Genomic DNA, 20,147 nt, shown 5'->3' with positions numbered 1-20,147 from the left:
ACTTTGCACAGTGTCCTAATCTTGCATGGATAAGGCTGTGCAAGATGGTTCTGGTGAGTTGGCGGCTCTTTTTGGATATGGGATGTTGAAGAAAAGATCTATTTACAGTTCCTTCCTAACGAAAGGAGTTTCTCCTTCTCAGAGGTCCGCTTATTATTCGCACCTCGGTCAGAACATCTGTTTCCTTCATCTTTAGTGAAGGATGTTGCGAGATCCTTGTCGGAAAAGGCTACGCAGGACCTTCTTGTACAATCTACAAAGAAAAGTAGACCTGCAGTTAAGACTCAGAAGAAGGTGGCTCGGACTCCAGTGGTGCCCTTTCGTGGTGAGCCCCTTCACTCGATCAACTTCGGAGAGAAGACCCTTCGACAAGCGAGGGAGGTCTTCCTTCCGCTCTTTAAAAAGAGCAAATAGCAGCCATGTCCTCCAAGCGCAGGTAGGGGCCAGACTTCAATACTTTCTGGATGCCTGGTCCGTAAGAGAAGCAGATCCCTGGACTCTGTCTGTCCTACAGAAGGGGTACATCATTCCCTTCGTAGACAGACCTCCATTTGGCAACATCTCCAAAGGATTTGTCGACGAGTTACAAGGACCCATGGGGTACTGAAACCAAGACTCTCCTTCAGACGGTGGTGTCGATGAGGGACAAGAATGCTATAGAGCTAGTACAAGATCCTTTCTCCCCGGGTTTTTACAACCGCCTTTTCTTGGTTCCAAAGGCTTCGGGGGATGGAGACCCGTCCTAGATGTAAGCGTCCTGAACAGGTACGTGGGAGAAAAAGAAGTTCTCCATGGAGACTTCAGCTTCAGTTCTGTCTTCCCTACGTCAGGGAGATTGGATGGTATCCCTGGACCTTCAGGATGCTTACTTTCATGTTCCGATTCACCCATCGTCAAGAAATATCTAAGATTTGTTGTTCAAGGACAAATCTTCCAATTCAGGGCCTTGTGCTTCGGCCTATCGACCGCCCCTCAGGTATTTACGTATCTGATGCGGAACGTGGCCAAATGGCTTCATTTAGAAGGGATACGCATCTCAATGTATCTTGACGATTGGCTAATCCGGGCCAAGTCAGAGAAACGGTGTTTGGAGGACCTACAGTCTACTTTGAACCTAGCAAAGACGTTAGGATTACTCGTGAACCTCGAGAAATCGCAGATGATCCCCAGTCAGAACTTAGTCTATTTGGGGATTCGGATGGATTCTCAGGGTTTTCGGGCTTTTCCGTCCCAGGAAAGGATTGCTCGGGGATTACAAAAAAATCTCGAGCTTCCTAGAGAAAGAACGGAGTTCGGTGAGGGAGTGGTTAAGTCTTCTGGGAACCCTTTCCTCACTAGAACAGTTCATTTCGCTAGGAAGACTCCACCTTCGCCCTCTTCAATTCTTCTTAAGAAAGAATTTGGAGTTGGAAGAACGGACAGCTTTCGGACACTTCAGTATTCCTCTGGAAGTAAAGAATCATCTGAAGTGGTGGATTTTCCCTTAGAAAAGAACGAGGGCTTGTCTCTAGAAGTTCGGAACCCAAACCTAATCTTGTTCTCAGACGCTTCAGAGAAGGGATGGGGAGCGACTCTAGGGACAAAAGAAATATCAGGCCAATGGAGGAAGGATCAGCTAGACTGGCATATAAACTCCAAAGAACTTTATGCCGTTCTTCTAGCTCTAAAAGCCTTCGAGACACAGGTGTTAGGTCAAGTGGTACAGGTCAACTCGACAACACCACAGCGTTGGCCTATATCAAGAAACAAGGGGGAACTCACTCTCTTTCTCTGTTCCATATAACAAAAGAGCTGTTGTATTGGGCAAAAGAAAAGAAAGTGACTCTTCTCACGATTCGTGAAAGGAGAGAAGAACATCAGAGCAGACAGGCTAAGCAGGTTTAAACCAAGTTCTCCCCACAGAATGGACCCTTCACATTCAGGTGTGTCAAGCTCTGTGGTCCCTGTGGGGCAGTCCACATATAGACCTATTCGCCACTTACCTATCCAGAAGGATAGAGAACTTTTGCTCCTTAGTGGAAGGACCCGAGAGCGATAGCGTGGACGCCATGCTACTGGACTGTCAGGCCTGGATGCCTACGCATTTCCCCCCCTTCAAAATGTTAGGAGTGTTAAGAAAGTTTGCGGCATCAAGAGGACGAGACTAACACTCATCGCTCCCTTTTGGCCGTCTCAAGATTGGTTCACAGAGGTACAGGAATGGACAGTCGACTTCCCAAGATCTCTTCCACACAGGAGAGATCTTCTCAAACAACCCCATTTCGAGAGGTACCATCAAAACCTCCCCGCTCTCGCTCTGACTGCCTTTCGACTATCGAAAGACTTGTCAGAGCGAGAGGCTTTTCAAGCAAAGCTTCAAAGCAATTGCTAGGGCCCGGAGATCTTCAACTATTCGGGTCTACCAATCAAAATGGGATGTATTTAGAAGATGGTGTAAGAAGAATAAACTGTCCTCTTCCGATACCTCTGTGACCAACATAGCTGATTTCTTGATTTTCCTTAGGAAGAATCAAAATTATCAGTTCTACCATTAAAGGTTATCGAAGTATGCTTTCGGCCGTATTTCGAAACAGAGGTTTGAGAATTGCAGAAGATAAAGACCTCCACGATCTTATTAGATCTTTTGAAACCTCAAAAACCTTTTCTCCTCGCACTCCGAACTGGAACCTAGATGTAGTTTTGAGATTTCTATCATCTAGTAGATTTGAACCTCCTCTCAACGCGTCGTTTAGAGATCTAACGAGAAAATGTATTTTCTTGTTGTCATTAGCGACTGCGAAGAGAATTAGTGAAATACACGCTCTAGATTCTCGAGTAGGATTTAAGAGCGATGCGGCAATTTGTTCTTTCCAGACTCTGTTTCTGGCTAAGAACGAGAACCCCTCTAAACCCTGGCCAAAGAGTTTTGAAGTTAAAGGACTTTCAAATCTAGTAGGAGAGGAATTAGAAAGATCTTTATGTCCGGTTAGAGCTTTGAAGTTCTATTTAAAGAAGAAGAATGAACTAAACGGATGTAAACAAAGCCTGTGGTGCGCGGTTAGGGATCCTAGTAGACCCATGTCAAAAAATGCATTAGCATTCTTTGTGAGGAGCATTATTACGGATGCTCATAATGACTGCACTGAAGACTCTTTCAGGACTCTCCGAGTGAAGGCTCATGAGGTTAGAGCGGTAGCCACTTCATTAGCATTTCAGAAGAACATGTCTTTAAAAGACATTGTGGATGCGACTTACTGGAGGTGTAATTCAGTGTTCGCATCGCACTATCTCAAGGACGTTAAAGTAACATATGAAAAGTGTTTCTCTCTGGGTCCTTTTGTATCAGCCGATACAGTGCTGGGGCTGGGAGCACATAACGATCCTTAGAAAAAATTTGTATTTGTTAAAAATTTTGATAGTACATAGATCTACCTTGTGAGACGAGTTGTTGGTTTTTTCTGCTGATTAGTATGCTTGCTGGCGTACGGACGTCCGAGCTTGGATCAGTGGGGGGAATCAGGAGACGTCTTACTGAATAGATTGTACAAACATTTTTTTTAATTTTATTTTTAATTTTGTACTTTACTGTACGAATGTTTGTGTTTCGAGTTTGTGGTCGTTTGCAAGAGGTTAGGGGATAACTTCTTGCAATCTTAGAACTAACATGGATAGGTTGAGGTGATCGGATCGATGTTGTGCTCCTTGTATAAGGTCTTGTCAAGTAAGTGGATAAGCACCCATTGACGTAGTCCTTCCAGGATCTACCAAGTAAGCGGGTAAGACCCCTTTGGCAGAACCACAAGAACTCTTAGCCATAGATCAATATCTCGCTGAGGCTCTTGAGACTGTCTAGACTCCTGGATTGTATTCATGAAGTCTTCAGTCTAAACAGGTAGGAACCAAGGTTTTTATTTATTTATTACCTACAACGATAGTTGTGATTCCTGTTTGATTCTATATTTAGCTGTCTCTTTCCCACCTCCAATGGTGTGAATCAGCTAAGTATATATCTGACAGGTAAGTTAAGTGTATAAAAATGATATTGTTATGATACAATAAAGTTTTATACATACTTACCTGGCAGATATATACAAAATTATACCTGGCAGATATACAAAATTATCCCACCCTATTCCTCCCCTCAGGAGACAGGCGGTATAGAAAAAATATGATAGAACATGGGGATGGTTCCTAGTCCTGCCACCCAGCGGCAGGTAAGTAGATCACCTGACCTACAGGTAGCGTGTGCGCGAAATTCGAATTTCTGTCGGACGACGGAGTCAAATAGCTAAGTATATATCTGCCAGGTAAGTATGTATAAAACTTTATTGTATCATAACAATATCATTTTGAAGCCATTGGCAGCAAAGCTAATAGCTCCCTCCCATCCCCACCACCACCCTCCTCAGGAACAGTGCATCTTTGTTTCATTTGTTTTGAGGGTGTATTAATGCATATCATGGCATAGGAACCATAGTTTTATATCTCAAAATACTTGTGCTTCCTTCAACTTAGTTTTGTGTGGCGTGTTAAGTATGATAAAGTACGGTAATCCTCCGGTTTAAGGCCCGCTAATCCAAACAACACAGCTAGTGGAACGTACACTGAACACATGACGGTTGCCAACTAACATTACCATTAAAGCATTACTTTATGAATGCTCTGTGGGCTCCATTTTCTCTTTAAAAAAGAATCATGGTTAAACTCATCTACCCTTTTTACTTTGACATTATGACCGGAGACTTATCTCCTTATGCACATTACAAGCTTCTGCATTCTGAATCGCAGTTTTTCGTTGTCTGCTCATGGCCCCCTGGTTGAGAAACACTGTTCTAGCCAAACATGGAATGCACTACCAGGCAACTCAGTGTAGCAAGTGGCAGAATACTGCCTACGCTCCGAGATTATGTTCATCTTAATAGTTTCTCCTCCATCGAGGATAAACTACCAATTCGAATCTCTGCCTAACAATCACAGACTTAGGTCTCTGGTTGGTTCGGAATTCTTGCACAAGGCCCATGTCTCTTGCTCAACATTTGCTGTTGAGAGAATTTTCAGACAGAGATATATCTCATTATATCTCATTAGACTCACTGTCAACTTTCTGTTTACCCCACGGTATATCAGAAGTCTGTAATCTTCTGTTCCATCGCATCTGCCTCATCGTCTGCTGCAATGACACAGAATGATTTTTGTTTCTGACTATGTGAGTTTTGTATTTTAGAATACGTTTTCTAATTTGTAAGGTATTCAATTATTCTATGTTCACCTCAAATTGGAAATGAATAACGAAGACTTCGCCTGTTCCCCACCCGACTAGCTCTGCTTCCAGAGTAAATAGAAAATTCCTCCCTGATCCAACCCACAAGAAGCAGTTCTTCAGGCAGTACAATCCTTGTGTTTTCATTACTGAAAGACTCTCCATCTTCATTGCAAGCACCAACTTTCCCGCCGAGCAGCAAATAATGGTGGAATAACTCCCTTAGTCATGTAAAACACAAGGGATTAGAACCGTCTTCACGGGTTGGTGTCATCAACGGGACTTTTCCTATGATCAGAATCGTGAGAGTTCACTTCTCTCCGATCCAACTGTGAAGATGTAGGTCCACATTCACCGTAGTCATTCACTAAGTAGTACTGTTTCTACTACTGATGAGAAACTTCTGTCTTGCCATCACAGGGACCTCTGTCTGTAGAAGGCATTTGAGTCGTTTAATGTGCACATGCCTCGCGAGAATCATCATCTCGTCTCTCAATATCGTTTATAAACAAGATAGACCATTTGCATGGTTCGTTCTCAACATCACCCTTCAAAAGGCAGGTGTCATGTCATGACTACGTCTCAAATGCGCAATCATTCGGCATCAGTTGACGAGGCTGAAACCTTCATGATCTCCTGCGCTTTGGATTTTGTATTGGTTGATCCAAATCAGTCATTACTTGCCCTGTTGGTGTGTTGCTGTACCTAAGAAGGATTGACACCCTTCATTGAGTGTTGATACCTTTATCCACTGCTGACTTCCATGCAGAAGTGTTTAATAGCATGTCTTCCTACGAATCTTTCGAGATCATGGATAACTTCTCTGCAGTTCCTATACATCCACTATTAGCTCCCTCAGAGTCCGAGCAGTGCCAGTGGCTGGGTCCATTTCATCACCCCGAAGAATATGTCAGACCAGAAGATAGATGCAGTCTCATTACGACCCAATTTATATCTTTTTTTCTTCGGGTCTGCCCAAAGGTCCTTGGAACCTCTTTTCCTTGGACCGGTGGTGGATGCTCACAGGTTGTGTTTGCTTACCCAGCTCCTTCGAGAGGACAAGTTGCATCTCGCCTATGGTGTGTGGTTCTAGAGGTAAGAAGGATGCGAAAGTGACTGGCCTCTCCACCTTCCTCTCCTCGTCCTTCTACTACTCTTCCGTCAGGTTGAGGATAGGACTTGAACTTACACTGGCTGGTCGGGCGATGATGCGGTAAGCTTGCACATCGAGTTTCCTTTCTATTTTTTTATCAGAATCTTAGAAGCAATCCCGCTCCTTCCTCTAGCAAGGGAAGGAAGGAGACTGGCAATAATGCAAACCCTTCCCAGGACTTTGCATCAATGCTTCCGACTGAATATTCTTCTCAGCCCTTTTCGGATGAGTCATGATCATGCAGTTCCTATACTCCAATAAGTTGTCAGAGGCAGGGCACTCCTCCTCGCTCTTACGACCAGAATGAATAGCCCATGTATGCTGAACTCCAGTCAGTTCTAGAGGCTCACTCACATCCCTCCCACCAATCAGTGAGTCTTCCTTATGTAAAGGACCGAGGGTTTGTATATCGTGTAGGAACAAATCACAGTTTTTTAAAGTGAGTTGTATTATGAAGGCAAAGTGGAGTGTTTAAATCCGGACAGGTGGGCCTACCTGCCTACCAGATGGTAGTTACTGCCTAACCACCTTGTTCAAGAATTTAACAGCTGTATTCCAGCCTACGCTGAAAGAAATTCCTTATGAAAAGGACCTCAGGTTTGTTTAGTTAGGAAAAATACAATTTACTTTAAAAAATTTTGATATTTATTTACTTGTATAATTGCTATTTTTAAGTAATGATTGGTACAGTTTTATAAGACATGAAAATAGGCCAGAGAATGCAATGATATTCAAATGCTGGCTAGTCTTGAAGTATATTTTGGGAGTTGATGTGCATGATCATGGAATTGCATAGTTATATGTGAGAGAGAGAGAGAGAGAGAGAGAGAGAGAGAGAGAGAGAGAGAGAGAGAGAGAGAGAGAGAGAGAGAGAGAGTCCAGTGCATTTAGTAGTGGGTTACACTGCCATGCATATTGACAAAGGAGAGAGAGAGAGAGAGAGAGAGAGAGAGAGAGAGAGAGAGAGAGAGAGAGAGAGAGAGAGAGAGAGAGAGAGAGAGAGAGAGAGAGAGAGAGAGTCCACTAGATTTAGTAGCGGTTATCCTGCCATGCATATTGACTTTATCAATTACTTTATTCACTTTGTTCAAGGAAGTCAAAATATTTACAGTTAAAAAAAGATAGAAGCAGTTATATTTTATTGAATTATCACAGTAATAGAGGTCAGAGATTTCTGAGTTTAACACTACTATGAAACATGTGAATGAAATCCCTGTTTAAATTGGTACAGGAAGTTATTTTATGTGTATGATGTGAATAAATTATTGTCAGAAGTTTTGAATTGTTTAGAAATGATTTTACTTTATGTTACATCTAATCCTGTAATTACCATATATACTCGTGTAACACGCTATCTCGCATATCATGCGACCCCCAAATTTTCACCCTTAAAAAATGACCTTATCACGTATCTCACGTATCATGCGAGTTAAATTTACGAGACCAAAATAACAATGGGCTAACCTCTTTTCCTCTTTATCTGTTCCATTTTTAGTTAGACTAACCCCTTTTCCTCAATCTCTTTATCTATCCCATTATCTAGTTAAGTTTAAAAAGTAAAAGAGAATGCCCAAAAGTGTTGTTAGTAATGATATACTTGTTTTAAAAATGCGTACAGCCTGAAATAGCTGATTTGCTATGAACAGCCAAATACGATAACAACAGCCTATTTGCTTGCATTTCAACCATCGTACGGTAGTAAAAAATTACTGTAGTTATGTTACAAATGACATTAAAGAGAATAGGACTGATATATTTTTACATTACTATATCCTTACTGGCAATGAAGAAAAGATCAACAGGGGCATATACTAGTAAATTTAATCTGTAAGTTTTAGCTGAAGTTGAGGAAAGAATGTTGAGCCACTAATGACTATTATCGTGCATCAAAAATGTGGATGAAACTCACAAACTTCGGTATAGTGCCATCAAACGCAACCATAAACAAAATTTGAGAGAAACTCCTTTTAATCAAAACTATTGGGCATGAAAGAACACATCTTATTGTTTTCACTCCAGTAAAAGATAAATATGTAAAGCTCTTAGTATTCTGATGAGATCAAGTGAAAATATCGAACGAAATCTGTTAATTTTTGTTTACCCAAAAAACATGCCCTTAGTGCCATCTACTAACGAAAAAAATAGCTAAATTTCATTCACAAACAATACATTTTTAAGTGATATTTCAACTTGAAAACTTTTTATAACGTAAAATAACCTTGTCATATATAGATAGAGTATCTTGAGATTCATTTGCACTAACTAGAAGCAAGAAAGTTAAAAGATCCATGGAAAAGATGCATATCAATCATGTTGTATTTTATCACAGTACTAATATTGATTATTGCACTCGAATTTTATATCTCATGTATGATGCGACCCCTAAAATTAGCTCCAAAATTAGGTCTTGAAAAGTTGCATGATACATGAGTAAATGTATACAGTATATAATTTTTTCCCTTTAGATCCAGATCTGTTAGCTATTTGGCCTTCTTTTTTTTTTTTCTTTTTTTTATTTTTTTTTTTTTTGTTTTTTGTTTTTTTTTTTTGTGTGTGCATTGGGATGCCTATTCCATCAGCCACCATATAAAAGAATATAAACAATATTCAGACAATGTAATCTGGCAACAAGGAATATCTAATACTGATATGGCTTGGGCCCTTTTCAGGTTCACCAGTCTACGTTATGTTCTCATATTAGAGCTGCAGCACAGTGCTTCAAAGAAGCTATTTCCCTAACATTAAAAAATTCGGTGCTTAACTCTTTGTCTATCCCTCAATCCATCAAACTGAAATATGGCAGCTTGCAACAGAAACCCCTGGACCACATTGTGGCAGAGAGTGTCGAAAAAACATAATGGTAGTCAAGTGTAAACCAGAAGCTCTGCACCCATTAGGATTTCTGCATTTTTAGTTTTCAACAGGTAAGATTTAAGTCAGTGTTACTGGTCAGCTTTTAAATTTTCCCAGATCATCATGTTAAAATTTGCAACTTTTCTGACTAGTCAGCTATGTGGTTATTGTATTTCATGTGACACTCAGTGTATACACTACATTAAAACCAAATCTTTTGCCTTCAAGAGCATATTTAAACAAGGTACCTTCATCTGCCCAAGATATTTTCATTGAAATGAATAATACACAAATGTAATGTTTTGGTTATATGATCAAGCCTTTATTTTCATGTATGACACTTACCTGGCAGGTATATATATAGCTATATTCTCTGTTCGCACTGGCAGAATTTTCAAAACTCGCGGCAACCGCTAGATCACTGGTAGTTCAGGTGATCGCCACCCCGCTCCCGTGGCGCTGGTGCTCGGAATCATTCCCATTTTCCTCAGATTTTTTCTGCCACTGAACCGGCAACATCGTTGTTGGTTCCCTGCTAGAATTCGAACTCGTTAGCTGACTTTCGCTGTACTTGGATGATTTATTGGGTATCGTATTGGAAAGTTGGATTGGCAATCGCGATTGGAAGTTCTTATAATGTCTGATTCTGGTGTAGTATTCGAGTGTGTATGAAAGAAGGGTGCAAGGTGAGACTGCGAAAGCCTCGGTAGGACCTCACACAGTATGTAAGAAGTGTAGAGAGGTTTGTGTACTTGGGATAATAGTATAATGAGTGTGAAAGTTTAAATGAGAAGGAGTGGAAGACTTTCACGAAATATGTTGAGAGACTAGAAAAGGATAGAGTAGGAAGATCGGTGTCTCGGAGTGAGAGGTCAGGATCTTCTAGTAAGGCCTTGAATACTTCTGTTATTTCTCCCCCTTCTTCCCAAGTAGAAGTTGTTAATCCTTCTCCTCAGGTCTCTCCTGCGCCTGCTGCTGTTTCTGAGGATACTAATTATGTGAAAGTGTTTGCCGCCCTTGCGTCAATGGGCGATCAGATTCAGCGTCTTACAGACAAAGTGGGTACGTTTGAGAGTGTCAGTGTAGTGGAGGGGGCGGCTGATCGTCTCACTCGTGCTCCTAGACCTAGGCCTCTGCCAAGCTCCCAGAACCAAGGGAGAAGGCATGTCGACAGTCGAAGGGAGGCGAGAGGGCGTTCCCTTACGATCAGTCGTCCCTTCAGGCAGTCCTGTTGCGTCCAGGCTGCAGCAGTGCGTCATAGAAAAGGCGACACTGGGAAGTGTTTTTCCTCTACAGATAGTTCTGCGGTCAGGCAAGTATGGACGTTATGCGGAAGTTTCGCATCCTCTGAAGAGGACGATAGACCTACGTCTTCTCAAGATGAGCGTGACCCTCAAGAGCGGTGGAGTAGTCCCGAGATTTTCTCTTCTAATGATGAGGAAGAGGTGGTTCCGTTTAAAAGGAGGAGATCCTTTAAGTCAAGACAAGACGCAAGACCTCATGTATACGGCGGTTCTCTGGATAGGAGCCCTCCTTCTGAATCCGGAGCAGTCTCTCCGGTATCTTCTCCTTATCGTAGAGCTCAGGATCGAATTTCTCGTTTTAATGATCCTTCTCGTCGTCGTTCTCCGCTTGCTCAGACTTCCGCAGGAAAAACAGAGACTAGGAACTTCCTTGAAGAGATGCAAGGAAGGTTAGCCGATTTAGTTAAATCGTGGGGAACATCGGAACATCCTCCTATGAGGCGTAAGGACGCATCTCTCCCCGTCAAGTCATCTAAAAGGACGCATGATGGTTTGCCTCCTTCTCATCACGCTTCGGAGTCTCGGGTAGTACGCAAGTTACGGGAGCAGGACGCAAGTTACGAGAACAGGAAGCAGGACGCAAGTTACCGGAGCAGGACGCAGGACACAAGCTTCCGGAACAGGACGCAGGACGCAACCTCGGAGCTCAGAAGGACGCAGGACGCAGGCGGCAGGAGCCGGCTTCTTCCCGCGAGGTTGGAGAAGATTTTCTGCAGCAAGACCTTGGTTTACAGGATGTGTCTTCGGCAGAAGAGGAGATAGAAGACTTAGAGTCTGAGGAAGAAAAAGATGGTGAAGCACCTTCTTCAGACTACAAGAAATTAACGAATTGCCTCTTTCACTTTTTGAAGGGGATTTCAGCCTGCAGCTCCGATCATCACCCCTTTCTCAATTCTCCAAGAATAAAACTCCGAAGAAGTCCTCGTTTTTGAAGATGAAGTTTTCGATTACGGCTAAGAAGGCTCTTCAAAGAATTGATACGTGGTTGAAGGAAAAGAGGGAAGCGGGCAAGACTGTGTTCTCTTTCCCTCCAGCCAAATTGGCATCGAAGTCCGGAATTTGGTATGCGACGGGGGTGGAAAATCTCGGCCTGGGAGTTCCTGCCTTCTCCCAGGGGGATTTTTCCAACATTGTGGACAGTTCCCGCAGACATGCTTTGAATTCGGCTAAAGTGTGGTGGTCTCATCAGAGTTAGATCATCTCTTGAAAGGGATTTTCCGGACTTTCGAGGTTTTCAATTTCTTGATTGGTCCTGGGCTCTGGGACGAACAGTGGAAAATAATGAATCAACGGCTTCTCAACTCCCAAGCAGTATTATGTTCTGCATGGACAAAGCCTTAAGGGATGGCGCGAATGAGTTAGCATCTCTTTTCACCGCAGGAGTTTTAAAGAAGAGGTCACTCCTATGCTCTTTTGCTGCTAAGGGCGTTTCTAACGCCCAGAAATCCGCATTGGTTTATTCCCCACTTTCGGATCAGTTATTTCCTGCGGATATTATCAAGGATATTTCGCTTTCCCTAACTCAGAAGGCGACGCAGGATCTGTTAACTTCTTCGGTAAGAAAATTTTTACCCAACAAGGTGGTTAAGAAGACGCCTAAGGAATCAAGACAAGCTAGTCAGCCCTTTCGAGGCAAGTCCTTTTCTCGTCCTTCCTTCAGAGCAAGAAGAGCTCCGTCCAAGAGGAGTTCGAAACCCAGTAGTAAACAATGAACAACAAGTCCTTCAGACATCAGTAGGTGCCAGACTCCAGAAGTTTTGGGAGATTTGGCAAGAAAAGGGAGCAGATCCTTGGGTAGTCAAGGTGGCCAAAGAAGGTTACAAAATCCCTTTTCTGAAGAGACCACCTCTTGCGACATCACCAAGAGAGCTTGGAGCTCAACTACAGCGATCAGGGAAACAAGAAGCACTACAAGAACAAGTACTTTCTATGCTCAAGAAAGGAGCAATAGAACCTGTTCTGGATCACTTATCTCCGGGATTTTACAACCGGCTGTTTTTTAGTAGCGAAATCCTCGGGGGGATGGAGACCAGTACTGGACGTAAGTCAACTCAACTTATTTGTGGAGAAGACAAAATTTACGATGGAGACGACCGATTCAGTACTGGCAGCGGTACGTCCAGGGGACTGGATGGTTACCCTGGACCTTCAAGACGCATATTTTCATATCCCAATTCATGCAGGATCCAGGAAGTACCTGAGATTTGTGATCCAGAACAGGGTCTTTCAGTTCAAAGCCCTCTGCTTTGGACTGATGGCACAGCCCCACAAGTTTTTACAAGAGTGATGGCAAGCGTGCGAAGTGGCTACACATTCTAGGAATAAGAGTGTCTCTATACCTGGACGATTGGCTCATAAAAGCCCAATCAAGAAAGCAATGTCTGGAGGACTTAGAAATGACGTTAACATTAACGAAAGAGTTAGGGCTGATGGTGAACTTAGAAAAGTCGAATATGACCCCCAATCAGGAGCTAGTTTATTTGGGGATTCTGATCTCCTCAGTGACTTTTCGGGCTTTTCCGTCTCCCAACAGACAAGAGTAGTGCATCCGGAAAGAAAGTTCAAGCTTTTCTAGAGAAAGAACAATGTTCGGCACGAGAGTGGATGAGCTTACTGGGGACCCTCTCGTCCTGGAACGGTTCGTTTCTCTAGGAAGGCTTCACATGAGACCCCTACAAATATTTTTGAACCAAGTCTGGCCAAGAAAATCGCAACCAGATTCCTTCCTGTTTCGAATTCCTCGCAAGATCAAAGAGGAATTGCGGTGGTGGCTAACTCCGGGGAAGTTAGCGAAGGGAGCGTCGCTCCAGCAAAAGAACCCAGACCATGTATTGTTCTCAGACGCGTCGGACGCAGGTGGGGAGCGACTCTCAGACATCAAGAAGTTTCAGGTCGTTGGAGCAAGGAGGGGAAGCGGCTTGGCATATAAACAGGAAGGAAACTGATGGCGATTTTCTTGGCTTTGAAAGAGTTCAACGCGGTGATTCGCAACAAGGTGGTGCAAGTCAACGCGGACAATACCACAGCTCTGGCGTACATCCGCAAACAAGGAGGGACACATTCAATCTCTCTTTGCAAGTTGGCGGAGGAGATCCTTCTTTGGGCAGAGAAGGAAAACGTAACCCTTCTCACCAGATTCATTCAAGGGGAGAAGAATGTGAGAGCAGACCTGTTGAGCAGGGAAGGTCAACTTCTATCAACAGAATGGACTCTTCATCTAGAAGTATGCCAGAGTCTGTGGAAATTATGGGGTCGCCCAGTGGTGGACTTGTTTGCGACAGCAATGACAAAGAGATTGACGACTTATTGCTCTCCAGTCCCAGACCGTCAAGCAGTCGCAGTAGACGCCTTTCTTCTAGATTGGACGGGGCTAGACGTGTACGCCTTTCCCCCGTTCAAGATATTAGGAAAGGTTTTGGAGAAATTCAGGGAGAGTCAAGGGACAAGAATGACTCTCATAGCTCCCTACTGGCCGGCCCGAGATTGGTTCACAGAGGTACTGGAATGGACAATAGATGTGCCAAGGACACTTCCAGCAAGAGTAGATCTACTCAAACAGCCTCACTTCAACAGGTACCACAAGAACACCCTCACTCTGGGTCTGACTGCGTTCAGACTATCGAAAGACTTGTCAGAGCGAGGGGGTTTTCTAGAGAGGCGGCCAGAGCGGTGGCCGGAGCTAGAAGAGCCTCTACTATTAAGGTGTACCAGGCGAAGTGGGAAATCTTTCGTAAGTGGTGCAAGAGTCGGAAGATTTCTTCATCCAGTACCTCTGTGACCCAAATTGCCGACTTCCTTTTATATTTAAAGAAGGAAATAGGATTGTCAACTCAGACGATTAAAGGGTATCGGAGTATGTTGACCTCAGTATTTAGACATAGAGGTTTAGATATTACAAATAATCTAGATCTGAGAGACCTCATAAGGTCCTTTGGAACAAGGAAGGAACTCCAATACAGAGCGCCTTCCTGGAATCTCGCTATGGTCCTGAAATTCTTAGGAACTAGTAAGTTCGAACCGATGGATCAAGCCTCGTTGAGAGATATCTCGAAAAAGACCATCTTTTTGGTGGCCTTGGCCACAGCTAAAAGGGTGAGTGAGCTGCAAGCAATTAGCAAACATATTGGCTGGAAACATGACAAGGCGGTTTGCTCATTTCAGGAGGGGTTCTTGGCCAAGAACGAGAATCCAGCTCATCCATGGCCAAGGTCTTTCAGATTTAGTAGGACAGGAACAAGAGAGAGTTCTTTGTCCAGTAAGGGCATTGCGCTATTATATGGAGAAAACCAGTAAGATTAAAGGAACTTCAGAATCACTGTGGTGCTCTGTGAAGAATCCTAGCAAAGCAATGACCAAAAATGCTATTGCCTTTTTCCTTAGGGAACTAATTAAAGAATCTCATATGTTATGCCAAGAAGAAAATTTCGGCATCCTTAAGGTTAAGGCGCACGAAGTGAGAGCAGTAGCTACTTCCTTGGCTTTTAAAAAGAATATGGCCCTCAAAGATATCATTGAAACGACGTTTTGGAGGACTAATTCAGTGTTTGCAAGTCATTACCTTAGAAAACGTCAAAACAACGTTTGACAATTGTCAAACGTTGGGTCCATATGTATCCTCAGGAGCAGTATGGGCAAAGGAATTTCCACCCCATAACTTACTAACATGCTAGGTATTTTAATGAAGTTGGGTGTTTGTTTTTATGGTTGTCTGAGAGGGTTATTTCCTCTTCAGTCTGTGAAGTGTAGTGTGTTAGGTTAGTTTTGTGTGTGGTTCAGGTGGTCTAACTTATCCTAGCATGAATGCCCGTGGTAAGAGAGGGCTAGGGTTTCCTGTCAACAAATTGGTCCCGTCCAGTTGTCAGACCCTTGTAATTAGCTTCATCAACTAATAGGTCACGTCCTGGTTGGAAGCTACTAAGGTTTAGCAGCTAAGAGGCAGGAATGCTGAAGTCAGCTACCTTAGCAGGTAAGGAATCTAAGAGTATTTTGAATTTTAAATTTTAAAACTTACAATGTTGCTGTCTTTGACCCACCTCCAAATGTGTCAATCAGCTATATATATACCTGCCAGGTAAGTGTCATACATGAAAATGAGGTTATTATGATATAACAAAGTTTCATGTATACTTACCTGGCAGGTATGTATAATTAAATTCCCACCCACCTCCCCTCAGAAGACAGGGTTCAGAGAAAAATCTGAGGAAAATGGAATGATTCCGAGCACCAGCGCCACGGGAGCGGGGGGGGGGGGGGGTGGCGATCACCTGAACTACCAGTGATCTAGCGGTTTGCCGCGAGTTTTGAAAATTCTGCCAGTGCGAACAGAGAATATAGCTATATATATACCTGCCAGGTAAGTATACATGAAACTTTGTTATATCATAATAACCTCATTTTATATGAAAATATTCAACTGACAGTACATTCGGTAAGTAAGCTATGCATATTGAAGTAACTGTCAGTTAATCCCAGTTGATTTTTGTACTACCTTTTCTATAACTCATACTGGACATCCATTTTGAAGAAAGAGGTCAGTGACTATTTTGGCATCCTTCTACTATCGTTATTTGTTTGTGATTTCATATTGGGAGTATTGTTTATTGTGTTGAGTTGATGAGTTTTTGCAACTATATTTGCTGCAATATCTCTATGGTGGCAAACAACATGAGTCCTTTTTGCCTATCAGACAAAAGAAAAACCTAGTCTTACCACTCACTACTTCGCCTTCTGGTGATTCATGTCGTGCTATTAATTGCAAATTGCATTCCAATCTCAGTGCTGTGTTCCCACTAAGATTGTGTCTTCACAGAGCTCTTCTGAGAGGACTTGCAAACAAGAGCTTTGCTTACAAGTGGAGCTTCTTTTTGGTCTTTTAAGGAAAAATCCTCTTGAGACTAAGTTGGTGTTGCCAAAGGTAATGGTTCAGCCTTGACATGTAAGGGATTAATATTCCTAAGACTACAAGAGTGGGTGCTGCTGCAGACCTGTTACCTAACAGTGGGTTGATAAGGCTTTCTGAAGCATTTGATAACCTGTGCAACATCTCTTAAGAAGCCTCACTCAGCCTCAACTTTAAGGGGAGCGCCTGACACTGAACCACAAATAATGAGAAAGACTAGTAAAATACGTACATCTGTATGAATAATTCAGGATAGGATCAGGTGAGTTGTTCACTGTTTTGAACTGTTTTGTGTGTAAACAAACCTATCTAGAAATGTTATTACTAAAAAAGGATGTTTAGATTGTTTCATGGACAATTTTTTTCATCGCTTGTATGGCACTGTGAATGACAGACTAAAAAATACAAGTCTATAAATGATCTTACATTGAATCAAGTTTGAGATATACACTATTTTGGACTGTTTTACAATAAATAAACTTATCTAGAAATGTTATTGTTAAAAAACATTATCTAGAAATGTTATGGTTAAAAAAGAATGTTTAGATTGATTCATGGACAACTTTTCCATAGTTTTCACAGCACTGTGAATGACAAATTATGAAAAAAAGCCTTGAAAACAAATGTGAAAATAACATATAATAAACAATAATTGTTCCCCATTAAAATATCCCATTTGTTCCTACACAATATACAAACCCTCGGTCCTTAACACGAGGAATTACTTTCTGCATAGGCTCGAATTACAGCCATTAAATTCTTGAACAAGGTGGTTAGGCAGTAACTACTGTCTGGTAGGCCGGTAGGCCTGCCTGCCCGGATGTAAACACTCCACTTTGCTTTCGGCCGTCTTCCGATGAAGACATGTTTGTCAGCTCTTGCTGACTAGCCCTTAATGATTTTCCCAGTGGGATATGTATATACTGTTTGATATTAACAATTAATTGACTTTAGTATATGGAAACCCACTTTTTGTGATAGCCTTGATAGCCACCTTTCTACTTTGTGGTAAGGGTTGGCAGCAAGGGTATGCCAACATCTTTATTAGTACATATTTTCACCCTTTAATGTTAGGGTGAGACATGTATTCATCCGGAATTTATACTTATGCTTTGGAAATTACCGAGGGGAACTTCGGATGTTTGCCCTTTGTTTCTACTTGGTAATTCCTCTTCTCCTTCGACCCTTTCACTAGCTATCGGACAAAGATAGAGAGAGGGGGGCCCGTGTGGTGTTGGTGTGTGTCGGGGGATCTCCTCATTCGAAGGGTGGTGCCCTTGGATGCGAGAGGAGTCTCAGTATTTTAAATCATATTTTCTTTCTTTTACAGGCTAACAGTGGTGATAGTCATTACACCAGTAGGTGGTTGGATATCTCTTTGTGTTGGTTATCCTAACCTTGGAATTGTACCTGTGACTCATAGCATGCTGTGTGATATTGGTCCTCAAGTGTGTGTACTGTTCCTCTGCTGGAAATCATATTCATTTACCACTGCTATCCTGAAGTTTCGTCACTGGACAAAGCCTTCGCCGCTGCCCCGTGATTATTAACTCTATTCCTGCTGCAAATATACCTCATCCTGTAGAAGACGTCTTGCAGAATTTGGAGAAGTCGAAGAGGAAGAGAGCTTGTGAAGTGTCGTCATCTTTCTCTTCGGAATCATAATATTTTTCATCAGCCTCCACCCCTTTGACTTCTGAGGCTCCCTGAAGAAGGAGAAGGTAGTCTCCCCCCCCTAAGAAGTCTTGTCACGGGACTTCTAAGGGTCTGTTCAAGGCGGCAGTTGTGTCTTCAGCTGGCTTTCCCATTCCTTTGAGAACAGGAACCGTCATGCTCCCTAGGGCCCAGCGTATCAGGAGCCATAGAAGCACAAACTTCGGTTTGCACTTCTGCTGCTAGTCCTAGAGGTTCTGCCCCTAAGACTAGTTCCGTGTTAGGCGCTCGTTCACGAGTCCCCGAGTGCACATAAATCTTCGGATTCGTGTGCATCCAGAGTCGGTGACACTGAGTCCGCTCACTGTTACGACTCGGGCACGGAGTGGAAGAAAGGAGCGAGTCGCTCGAGTGACTTATGCCTTGCCGCTGGTTGCTCTTGCAGTGATTGCTCGGTTCTTAGGGTTGATGTGATGGTCCCACAGGACCATGCACGCAGAGACCGGTAGGGGTTCCCCACATTCTGTCTTCTTGAGAGGTTTCAGCCTCGACGAGGACTTGGACACGTCTGAGGACGGTGTCGGCTCCATCCAGTCAGGTACACACTCAGCCCCACCCAGACGATGGTCACATTCACATGACCGACTGGTCTCAGTGGCAGCGAACGTTTAGCCTGTCGTACAAGAGTTTCATAACCCTCCTTGGGAAAGCGTATTCTTCAGATGATAATGCTTTCCTAGACTCACGTCACAGCCATGACCACAGGTTGATGGCTGCTTGTGACTCGCTTTTCCTGCTAGTTCCGCTAGCAAGGCGAGTGAGAGCATCCAGTCTTCCTCACTTATTCTCTCTACTTCCTATGGCTATGCCGGGAGGGGCGAAGTGAATAGGAGGGATCCTGCAGAATGCTCTCCGTAGGATTCAGCAGTGGGGGACTATGTTCCTTGGGGGACCTTAGGGTCCTATCGGACGTACGTCCACATCGTTGAGGAAGGAATCTTATGTCAAAAACTGGAGACCCATGGCTTTTTCTTTCCACTCTCATTCCAGTCTTAAATACTCGCATTTAGGACTGGTTTTTATGCCTGTTCCTCCTCGATTTCTACAGAAGTCAAGAAGGGGCCCCACCCCGATGATCATTTAACGAAATTCTGGGGTCTCGCCGAGCGCTTAAAATTATTTGGAATTTCTAGTACTCTCCGAGTGTTTTGGTTTTCTACAATCTGCAAACACTTGGGTGAGACGAGAATTCCGGATAATTGTTACTACAATAACCTGGAATCTCACTGAATGCTCAAATTCCTTGGAATTTCTGGCATTCTCAGAGTGTTATGGTTTTTTTCTGTAATTTCCAAACACTCGGACGGGCGAGACAGACATTCCCGGTAATTGTTATTCTGAAAATTGGGAGTCTTGCTAAGCCATTAACCCTTTAATGCTGATCGGACATATTAAACAGCGATATAAATTGTCTGTTGGGTGCCGATTGGACGTATGGTACGTCGATATAAAAAAGTTTTTTTAAAAATTCGCGGAAAAATAGTTATAGGCCTTCTAGGCGAAAACTTTTGAATCACGCGCCTTGGGGGAGGCTGGGAGCTCACGGATCAAGGTGTTGTTTTGTTTACAATCATTACCCAGGCGCGCAAACACGAATTTCTTTCTTCTCGCACTAAAAAGTATCAGCGACACATCTCAGAAATTATTTCGTCACTTTGACATAATTTTTGCACCATTTTATATTAGCCGTTACATGGAAAATGTGCGCAATTTCATGTAGAATACAACAAAAAACAACTCATGGTTGCAGCTTTTATTAGTTTTGAAATATTTTCATATAAATAACAATAAGTGCCAAAATTTCAACCTTCGGTTAACTTTGACTCTACCGAAATGGTCGAAAAACGCAATTGTAAGCTAAAACTCTTATGTTCTAGTAAGTGCCAAAATTTCAACCTTCGGTCAACTTTGACTCAACCGAAATGGTAAAAGAACGCTATTGTAAGCTAAAAATCTTACATTCTAGTAATATTCAATCATTTACCT

At 42.9% G+C, this 20,147-nt stretch overlaps 1 protein-coding gene across 1 annotated transcript in view; it reads left to right on the top strand.

Moving 5' to 3' along the window:
- Positions 1-20,147, top strand: part of LOC135205522 (uncharacterized protein C2orf42-like) — a 125,997-nt gene that overhangs the window by 12,526 nt on the left and 93,324 nt on the right. The window contains 3 exon segments of the mRNA XM_064236269.1: positions 9,062-9,179; positions 9,182-9,300; positions 9,302-9,316. Of these exon segments, the coding sequence (XP_064092339.1) occupies positions 9,062-9,179; positions 9,182-9,300; positions 9,302-9,316 (252 nt within the window).

This window comes from Macrobrachium nipponense, chromosome 24, assembly GCF_015104395.2.
Source record: "Macrobrachium nipponense isolate FS-2020 chromosome 24, ASM1510439v2, whole genome shotgun sequence".
Taxonomy (NCBI): Eukaryota; Metazoa; Arthropoda; class Malacostraca; order Decapoda; family Palaemonidae; genus Macrobrachium; species Macrobrachium nipponense.
This window is presented reverse-complemented; position numbering and strand designations above follow the sequence as displayed.